We start from the raw sequence: 10,520 nt of genomic DNA, 5'->3' as shown, positions 1-10,520 counted from the left end.
CACACAGAGACCAAAGGGTTTCCAGTGGGGGGGTTTTATTGAAGGACATTTTCTTCTGAGTGCTAATAAACTATAACAAACTCAACTATGCAATATCTCTGGCTGAAGGATCTGCTGTGCCAGCGAATGTGTGCCGGAGCAGGGTGCTTATGGGATACAGAGAGGGAAGTCAGCAGCGGGGAGTTAAATTCCCTGTGGGCAAAGGGGAGCCAGGTCTCTGCCAATCTCCCCATCTGCTAAAGACCACTCACACCCCTCCAAGGAAGGAGCAAGGCTGAGAGAGGGAGACAGAGGGCAGAGGGTGTGAAAGAGAAAGAACAAGGGAGTGAGGGAGAAACAAGTGGAAGTGAAGCAGGTTATGGACACTGGAGTCCTTCAGCTCCAAAAAGGAAGCTCAGAAACCAGTACAACAGCCCCACCCACCCCCCCAACCTTCCTGCACCCAGGTGACACCCATCTCCTTTTTGTCATATGACTCCCACCCCCTCTGCAGTGGCATGGTCCCCATGCTGTGTCCATGTGACCTCCATGCCCTCTGGACAAGTCTGCATGGTTCCCATCCCCCGGCTGTGTAACACAGTCTTGTTTTCCCATTGAAGTGCTTGCCATTCCAATTGACCTTTGTGCCTTCTCTTCCATCAGCACTCTGTCTGCAGGCTCTTCCCTTCCTGGCCTTCATCCTTCCCTGCATTCCCTGGTGTGGGGGTGGTAACCACCCGCTCCAGTGCTGGGAAGGCTGGGGAGAATATCTGAAAGGGAAAAAGAACAGATGATTGGGGAATGGACCTAGCATGGGCTCCATCCTGCCCCAGCATGATGCTTACATTTGGACCCTGGGTCTGAGCAGCCACCGTAGGTCTTAGCCCTCAGAGGCCTAGAACGTCACAGAGAGAACCCTGAGAGTCCTGATTTCTAATTCTTCCTGCTCTAACCCACTACACCCTTCTTTCTCACAACCAAAAATAGGATTCAGGAAACCTGACTCTCAGTTTCCTTTGGTGTAACTACTATACCCCAGTCATCTCCTAGTGCTGAGAAAAGAACCCAGGAGTCATGCTCCACAATCATGTTCTCTTTCCTGTAGAGAATACTGGCTTGATATTATGCTTTGTGCAGTTGAGTTATGCCTTTAACGTGGCTCCTTTCATAGATTTTAAGGCCACAAAGAGCCATTATGATGATCTAGTCTAACCTCCTGTGTAAACCCACCCAGAGAACCCACCCAGGAGTTTCTGCATCAAGCCCATAACTTCTGGTTCAGTTCAAGTGTTTCTTTTAGAAAGACATCCAGTCTTGATTGAAAGACTCCAAGTGATGAAGAATCCACCGTAACCCTTGGTAAATTGTTCCAATGGTTAATTACAGTTGCTGCTAAAAGTTTGCATCTTATTTCTAATCTGTATTTATCTAGCTTCAACTCCTAGACATTGGACCTTACTATGACTTTTTCTGCTAGATTAAAGAGCTGTCTAGTATCAGAAATCTCTTCCCTGTGTAGATACTTGTAGCTGGTGATCAATTCACCTATTAACTTCTCTTGGATAAACTAAATAGATTGAGCTTCTTGAGTTTTTCATGGTGAGACAGGTTTTCCAGACCTTGAATCATTCAAAATACACTCAGGAGCACTATTCTGTGGATACATAGCTCTAATAGTATTGAAAGGTTCACAGCATCACCCCTGTTGAAGTACACTCTGGGGTGTTACTCTTCAAGTGTACCATGGGCTCTCAGTTTGAGGTTTGTGACCTCCAGGTGGGTGATGAACAGGGGACAGGGGCTTGTCCTTTCTATATTGCAAATTGGGAGGGATATCCCTACTAGATGGGAGCGGTCCCCATTATAGAAAAAGAGGTTGTGGTATTGAAGAGTTTGAGAACCAGGCTACATCTACACTATATCTGGGATCAACGCTCTGAGATCAATCCACTGGCAGTCAATTTAGTGGGTCTAGTGAAGACCCGCCAAATCGACAGCAGATCACTCTCCAGTCAACCCCTGTACTCTACCCTGATGACAAGAATAAGGTAAGTCGATGGGAGAGTTTCTCCTGTTGACCCCCAGCAATGTAGACCCCATGGTAACTCGACCTAAGGTACATCAACTCCAGCTTAGTTATTCACGTAGCTTGTCTTGTGTAACGTAGGTTGACTTACCGCGATAGTGTAGACATAGCCCCAGTAAAGTATAGAAAAATCAAGAAGTCTATGAGAGAATAATTGGGTCCCCTGGACCACCAGGAGAGCAATTAGAGGAGGAATTTGCAATGTAAGTAGTTTGCCCTGAAGAAATGTGATTTCCTTGCATGAGTCTTTGACCACTGAGGATGTTGTGGGGACACCTAACAAAGACCTGCTCTTTAGTGGTGCCAAAGCTGAGGCACTGCGAGAGATTGAAGTCTGAAAAAAGGAGATCCTGGAACAAACTGATAAATTAAAAGAGTGACAAGTCACCAGGAGTGGATGGAACCTGGGTCTGAGGCTGCTAACAAGAATATGAAGCCTCATTAAAATCAGCAAGTGTACATTGACAAATGTTGTACATTGATCCTGATAATTACACATCAGTGAGTCTGACCTAGCCCCAGAAAAGCTGCAGCAAGAAAATTACCGAAGAACAGGAAAATTAGTTGAAACAATAATTAGAGCCCTATAAAAACCTTAGAAAAACATGATCTGATAGCTACAAATTAGTGCCTGCAAAGGAAAATCATGCCACTCTAATTTATTAGAATTCTCTGAATGCATCAGCAATATTGTGAATAAAGAATGACTCAGTTGTCATGATTTTGGGGGGGATTTCAGAAGACTTTGACAAAGTCCCTTCTGACATGCTGTTAAGGAATTAAGTAACATGGTGTGAAAAGTTAAGTTTTATCATGGATCAGAAACCGGCGAACAGAGAGAAAGCAGGAATAAATAATACATTTTCATCATGGCTAAAGGTTAATAGTAGTGTGCCGCAAGGTTCTGTACTAGGACAGGTGTTTACCATGTTTATACGTGTACAATTTTTTTAAGTGCCTAAAAGACTTAGGAGTACAGCTGGCCAGAAAATGGGGGCATCCCCCACAGAAAATTATGACTTCTTGGTAGAAAATCAAAACCTAAACATTTTTGGCCAAACACACAGTGACTCATGGGATTTGTGGCTTGGATCCCCCATGCTCACATTCTCCTCTATGGGCCAGGCACCCTGGTCAGTCTACATCTCCCCTCTTGTTGAGCCACTGTGGTACATCATAGGAGTTCTACAGCCATGGTGCATCATGGAAGATGTAGTCTGGTTGCAGAACTTGGCCCATAGAGAAGAATGGGGGCATGAGGCACCCAAACAACAACTCCCATGAGGCACACTTTTGGCAAGTCCAAATCCAAATTTTGGATTTTGGGTTCTCAGTGACAAGTCAAAAGTTTTTGAAAAAGGAACTTTTTTGCAAAAAATTTAATGTAGTCAAAAAACAAATTTTCAACGAACCCTACTTAGGAGCCTGGAAGTCTCATTGTCAGAAGCAACTTGGCAATTTTTATGCACTTAAGGCCCATTGAAGTGCAATAAGCCTTAGTTTCCTAAGGACCCAAATCACTTTTGAAAAGGGAACTTAAGATCCTGGGTCCTTCAGTGATTTTAAAAATTTACCTAGTCTGGAAAAGGGGATGAGCAGTGAAGTAGCAAAATATGCATATAGCACAACATTATTTAAGTTAAACAACACTGGAGAACACTGTGAGAGCTAGCACAGAGTTGTAGTAGATTCTCCGTCATGGGCAATTTTAAAATCAAGATTGGATTTTTTTTCTAAAAGATCTGCTCTAGTCCAAACAGGAATTAGGCTGGGGAAGTTCTATGGCCTGTGTTATACACGAGGTCAGACTAGCTTATGACAATGGTCTCTTCTGGCCTTGGAATCTATGAACCTATGAATCAAAGCTAGATGAATGGACATCACAATGGCAGATGAAACTCAGTGTAGACCAGAGGTCCCCAAAATGTGGGGTGCGCCCCCTAGGGGGGCGTGGAGCATGGGCAGTGGGTGAACCATGGGCTTCAGGAGGCTAGCCCCTGGCCAGGCCCATCCCTTCCACCTGAGGCCCTGCCCCTCTCAGCCCCTTCCCCCACCAAAGCCCAGAGCCCCCCCCCCCCCCGGCATGACCTCTAGTCCCTCCCACCCTGGCCCCAGGCTGCCCAAGCACCTCCAGCCCTGGAGCACTGGGTGGGAGGGCATTGCGCGTCCCCCCACCCCCCAGTCCTGGAGCACTGGACGGATGGCGCCCCCGCCACAAGCCCAGAGCACCAGGTGGGCAGCACACAGCCTCCCCCGCCCACCCCCCAGCACTGGGCGATGCAGCTCCAGCACCCCCAGCCCCAGAGCACTGGCCACCACAGCCCCAGCACCGGGGCTCCCCCCAGTGCCGTGCAGCCCCAGCCACAAGTCACCCCAAGTCCCAGCCACCCTAGTCACAGCCCCGTCAAGCTCCCTGGAAAAGGAGCAGCCTGCCTGGGCTGAGATCAAGGAGGAAGGGCAAGCAGGAGGGGGCCTTGGGCTGGAGCATGAGTGGGGCCACAAGCGGGGCTGTTTGGGGAAGCACAGCCTTCCCCAGTCTATTATACCTGCCGCCTATGGTGTGGAGGAAAGTTCAGGGGGGCACGGCAGGGCCCGGACCAGCCCCTAGGGCTGTAGGGAGGGAGCACCACCCAGCCCTTCCCTGCCCCCAGCTCTGCTCTGGTCCCACTCATGGACCTGTACCTGGCCCCGTCCCCAGCCTCAGCATGGCTCCACTCCCAGCCTCGGCCCCTGGCCATGGCCCCACTCCCAGCCTCAGGCCCACCCCCAGCTGTGGCCCCAGTCTTGGCCCCCTTACCCCTGTCTGTGTCCCCCCGCCCCAAACCACAGCCCCACTCCTGGCCCCGGCTCCTGGGGGCAGACAGGGTAAGGGGAGTGTGCGACCCTCAATAGTTTGGGGACTGCTGGTATAGGCAAATGCAAGGTAATGCACATTGAAAGCAATCATCTGAACTCCAACAAATTATTAGGTTTTAAATGAACCATAACCACTTAGGGAAAAAGACCTAGACATTATTGTATAGTTGAAGATCTCTGCTCACCAGGTAGCAGTAGTTAAAAAGCCAACAAAATGTTAGCTATTCCCATGTCGCTATTCCCATGTCGCTATGTAAATTAGTGAGAAGACCTCATCTGGAACACTGTGTTCATCTCCGGTTACCCTCTCTATAAAAAGTCATAGTAAAACAGAGGGGATTCAGATATGAGTGATGAAAACGATGTGAGGCCTTGAAAGATTTCTGTGTGAAAAGAGACAGTGTTTGTTTTGTTCAGAGACAAGAGAAATAAGAAGGGACATACTAGAGGTAAACAAAATTCTAACTGGGTGAGAAAGTCAGTCAGGATGAATTTATCATAGCACAGAACAAAGAGATGATCAGTAAAATTGAAAGCCTGCAATTTCAAAATGGATAAAAGGGAACAGTTTTTACACCTTGCATAATGAGCCCCTGGAACTCACTGCCCCAGGATAATGTGGAGGCCAAGAGCTTAGCAAGATTCAAAAAGGTATTGGGCATTTACATACACTGGAACAATTTACTAAGGGTCGTGGTGGATTCTCCATCACTGGCAATTTTTAAATCAAGATTGGATGTTTTTCTAAAAGATCTGCTTCAGGAAGTATCTTGGGAAGTTCTATGGCCTGCGTTATACAGGAGGTCAGACTAGATGATCACAGTGGTCCCTTCTGGCCTTGGAATCTATGAATCTATTTGGGAATTGAGAACATCCACAATTACATTAGGTCAGATTATGAAAAAGAAAAAGTACAACCACAATAGTTTGGAAGGGACATAAACCCTCATCCTTTAAGGCACAAGAGGACCTCAGACTGACAGGAGTTAAGAGAAAACTTCCTCCGTGGGCAGGTTATTCTATAATTGTCCACTAGAGGATATTTTGCCCCTTCCTCTGAGGTATCTGGCACTTGGCCACTGTCAGAGACAGGGCACTTGGCTAGCAGGTCCACTGGGCTGATCCAGCCTGGCAGTTCCTATATTCCCAGTACATACTGCATACGACCAGGGCAGAGCTGGCAGGCTACCCAATGTAGCCTCTTTGCCCTGCACACACAGCCCCAACCCAAAGCAGGGCTGTCAGGCTTAGATGAGAGAAGACAGATGGACATAGACAGAGCAATGGACTGACTCACCCTTTGGTTCCGCAGGACCAAAGCCAGGATGGAGGCCACAAGCAGGAGGAAGAGGACAAGGATAAGGCCAAAAGAGACCTGCCCATCCAGAATGGTATGAGGACCAGAGAGCTGGGCACCTGTAAGGGGAAATCACAGTTAGAAAGGAGGGTGAAACGGGGGATGGGGGGGGTGGGACTGGTTCGGGGTGTGGATAAGGTTTGAAAAATGTTGGCTGGTCAAGTGGGTCAAGTGGAGCAAAAGTCTTGGGGCACAGGGAGATGGAAGTGGGGTGGGGTGGGGTGGAGGAAATGGGGCACAGGGGAGACGGTACCTGTAATATACAGCTCATATTCCACAGCTCCCAGCCTCCCTTCTGAGCTATGGACACTGCACTCCCAGGTGCCAATATCCTCCTGGGACACACGGGTCAGTTCCAGGGTGGAACCCAGATAGTAGCGCTGGACCCCTGGGCTCCTGAGAGTGGCCTCAAATGAGCTCCTATTGCTGAGGCCTGAGTTCAGCTGCCTCCACTGAAAGTGCTCGTGCCCCCTGGGGTGGGTGAGGCTGCAGATAAGCAGCAGACGAGAGCCTTCAGCGACTGGCCCTTTGATGCTTGGGGTGACTGTGGGGGAGGGAAACAGAAATACCCTCAGCAAAAAAAGGAGAGCCTCTTCCTGCCTCACCCCTTCAGCACCTCCTTTCTCTCTGTCACGTTCCTCCTTTTTCACTCTCTCTCTCTCTCTCTCACACCTTCTCTCATTGACTCCCTGGCTTCCCCCTTCTCTCTCTCTCTCTTTCATTTTGCTACTTTAAGGCAGATTTCTAAAAGAAAAATACTGGAACCACCATGAGAAACCTCCCTATGGCACAGCATCCTGTGGAAAGAGAGACTCCACTCCTGTGCAGCTAAATGCCTGAGCTGAGACACAGGGTCTTCCCGCATAGGGAGGCTGGACAGGCTGAGAACATCCCAAACTCACCACATTGGTGTACAAGGAGATTTTCTCCAAGCCAGTGAAAGCCACTGGAGGGAAAGAGTCCCCTTGGCATCCTCTGGGCTTCCCTTGCTCACCTGTCATCACTGCCAAGGTCACATCCCTAGTGATGGTCGTGCCATGGATAGAGACAGCACAGCAGTATTGCCCTGCATCCCCTGGTCCCACCTCAGGGAGATGGAGGGTGAAGCTCCCATTGCTCCCATTCCTGGAGATGCCCCGTATTTCCAGATCCCCTCCTGCAAGACGGCTCCAGTGGGCTGACACCCCTAGAATGCCGGAGGCACTAGGGTCTCGGTTCAGGAGGCAGGGAAGGTTGGTGGCAGATCCTACTGCAGCATAGACTACAGGAGAGGCTGGGCCAGCAAAACCTGGAGGAAACAAAGAGTGTAGGGCAACATTAGATTGTATGAGGTCCACAGAACTGCAACAGAAAGGGAGGTTACCACCCCCTGTGGGGAGGGGATGCTGGGACAGAGGGAAACCATGACTGGGAAAGCAGGGAGGGAAGCAAAGAGATCCAAGGAGGCTACTCATGATAGGGCAGGAGTTGGAGAGGAGGAGGCTATTGTGAGAGGCCAGAGATCTCTGGGAGCTGAGAGGGTGAGTTGGAAGCCAGAGTTACCTAGAATTTGAAGGTTGAGTGTGGCAGAAACTTTCTCATCATTTGAGTATGTGAGTTCGCAGCGCCAGGGCCCTGAATCACTCACAGTTGGCCTAGAGATGGATAGAGCCCCATAGCGGGAACGGAACCTGCCGGAGACGGGGACCAGGCTGCCCTTATGGAACCAGCGCATCCCCACAAGCTTAGCCGGATGACTGGAGTTACAGAGTAGCAAGAGAGGCTCCGTTTCCACCAGCAGACCTGGGGGATTGACAGTCACTGTGGAGAAGAAGGGAAAAGAGAAGTTAATGTCACAGGGGAGCCCTAAAACCATTCCCGCTTTGGAGCTCCCAGCCCCTCTCTGCAGGGCATTGAAGTGACAATCAACCTGTCCTTGATCTCCCCATTTTCCTTGTGTTTATTACCTAGAGATTTCCCTCTCTGCAGCTCTCATCCCATGGGATGAAGACAGGGGAGTTGACTAATCTCAAGAGGCTGCTTCTCATTTTCTAACCTGCTGTTCCAGTCCTGGGCTCCCCTGCCAGAACTTTTTGTCCTAACTGACAATACCCTGCTGTTCTAGGGATCCCTGTTGGGCTCCAACTTCTCGTACCTGTCACCATGCCCAGCTCCAGCTGGCAGCACCGAGTCTCCTTGCCATATCTCACCAGTGCCTCGTAATGGCCTGCATCATCATTCAGTAGTGGCTCAATCCAGAGGGAGAAGTCCCCCTGGCGGAAGCTGGTTTCCCTGACTGAGGCTCGGGGCATCATGGATCGGGCTGTCTTCAGGAGACCACTGTACTCCACCTCCAGCACCATGTGGGGCTCTTTGTGGGAGCTGGGGATATGGGCAGGGGGAATGAGTTAGTGCTAGGAGAGGGAGAGGATGGGGAAAGGAGCAGAGAAAGAGCAGGGAAGAAAGGCAGCGAGAGGGAGAAAGACCACATCAGGGGAGAGAGGATGGGAATCAAAGACTGTGGAAGAGGAGAAGAAAGAATGAGGGAAAGGTGAAGAAATAGGAAAGGAATCAAAAAGCACAGCACCACCACCCCCTCACAGCCTGAATTACCTTTCCCCATGCCGCTCCCAGCGGACGGCTGTCTTCTCATACAGCTGCTTCCAGCTGCTCTGCAGCTCCTGAGGACTCAGGTGACAGGGGAGCACAACCAGGTCCCCCACTTTGGCCCACACCCTCTGCTCCCCCCTCTGCTCCTTTGCTGCTCCAGGGGAAGTACTGCTGGCTGCAACAAGACAGAGAACTGAGCAGGGGGGAGGTTTAGAAATGGGGGTGGAGACATTTTTTTCCTGTCCTGAGAGGACCCTGCCAAGGAGGATGGAAGAGGCCTGGGGAGCAATATCGGGATAAGGGGAACACTGAAGGGTCAGGAAAGCAAGATCTGCCAAGAGTTCAGCTTTGAATTGCTAAAATCCTGTGGACCAAGTAAATCCCAAATGTCCCCAGTGCAACTACCCTCCACCACCAAAAATACTCAGCCCCCCTTACCATTGGTCACCAGCAGCATGAGGGCGAGAGACAGTGGCATGAATGCCAATGTCATGGTGGCATCAAGGAGACAAAGGGGATGTGTCTCCACACTCAGTTCACCACCAGAATGGATCCAAAGCTTCAAGGGACGAGTGAGAACAAGGCATGGACTGGACAAAGGAGGGGGCAGGTGACTGGGTCGTCAGGTTCTCTCGTTCACTTGCTCTCTCGCTCTCTATCTCTCTCGTTCTGATCAAAGCCTTTCCCTAGATGCCCTTATAATGCGGGTGGGCAGCTAATTTCCTCACAGCGCTGAGAAGATGCGTCACAGCCAAGAAACCAGCATCAGACTGAGGCACGTGCAGAAAGAGATGGAGACAGAGGAAGAAGGAGTCAGAGATCGTGTTCTAAGCATCTTTTAGTGGAAATTCTCTCTCTGGGTTTCTGTTGTTTTCTTCACAGTTTCGCTTCTACCCAGACAGCGGAAAATTTGTAGAAGACACTTCCCAGCAAGTGCCCTTCATGTTTTTCTTTCATCTCTTACCTTTTTTGGTTTGATCTTTCCGCCTCTCACTGTTTCTGTCAATTAATTGTTTTAGTCTTTTCAGAATGCCTTGTTCCTCTTTCCATTTTTTCTTTTACTTTCTCAAATATAGGCTCTCTTTTTCTGTATTTCCAATTCACAGGGGGACACTAAATGAGGAGCTGCAAACAACTGGAAGGACAGGAAAATAACCCAAAGGGACTAAGAAAGACTAGAGATGGCACAGGTGCTGGAACTAGGGGTGCTGGGGATGCTGCCACACCCCCTGGCTTGAAGTGGTTCCCATCATATACAGGGTTTACAGTTTGATTCAATGGCTACACGAATTGTTCCAGCTCCCGTGGGAGGTAGGGCCGGGAAATAAAGTGAGTTTCAGCCAGGACAAATGTAGTAGTAGATCCAAAACCCAGGACCACACTGGAGGGGAGATGGCCAGGAGGAGCTGAGGGAGGAGGCTGCATATTGGCTGCAGAAAAGATTGCTGTGCTTTTGCGGTTGCATGGCAAGACACTGCATCCTAGGGCGGGAATGATCTCTCTCTGTCTAGTTTTGGGGAGACCCAACTTCAGGTCCTGTGACATGGGGGCTTCTCCCAGCTCCCATGTAGGTGATGAGAAGTTCAGGGAGAACAGAACTGAACTTTGCATAGTGAGATTCATAGATTCCCATCCCTGTCACACGTGGGACCC

At 49.7% G+C, this 10,520-nt stretch overlaps 1 protein-coding gene across 2 annotated transcripts; it reads right to left on the bottom strand.

Moving 5' to 3' along the window:
- Positions 1-448: 448 nt before the first annotated feature.
- Positions 449-9,518, bottom strand: LAG3 (lymphocyte activating 3). Of its 2 annotated transcripts, XM_073329109.1 has the most exons (8): positions 9,306-9,518; positions 8,871-9,042; positions 8,413-8,639; positions 7,821-8,078; positions 7,273-7,566; positions 6,532-6,822; positions 6,219-6,337; positions 449-749 (listed from the first exon to the last, which is right to left on the bottom strand). In XM_073329109.1, exons 1-8 carry the CDS (start codon positions 9,358-9,360, stop codon positions 639-641), a joined length of 1,527 nt encoding a protein of 508 aa, XP_073185210.1. In that variant the 5' UTR covers positions 9,361-9,518; the 3' UTR covers positions 449-638. The 2 variants fall into 2 exon arrangements, with proteins under 2 accessions (XP_073185210.1, XP_073185212.1); XM_073329111.1 differs by lacking the exon at positions 6,532-6,822.
- Positions 9,519-10,520: the final 1,002 nt, after the last annotated feature.

The sequence above is a fragment of the Lepidochelys kempii genome, chromosome 1 (assembly GCF_965140265.1).
Source record: "Lepidochelys kempii isolate rLepKem1 chromosome 1, rLepKem1.hap2, whole genome shotgun sequence".
NCBI classification, from domain to species: Eukaryota; Metazoa; Chordata; order Testudines; family Cheloniidae; genus Lepidochelys; species Lepidochelys kempii.
The sequence above is the reverse complement of the archived record's forward strand: the minus strand, read 5'-3'. Positions and strand labels throughout refer to the sequence as shown.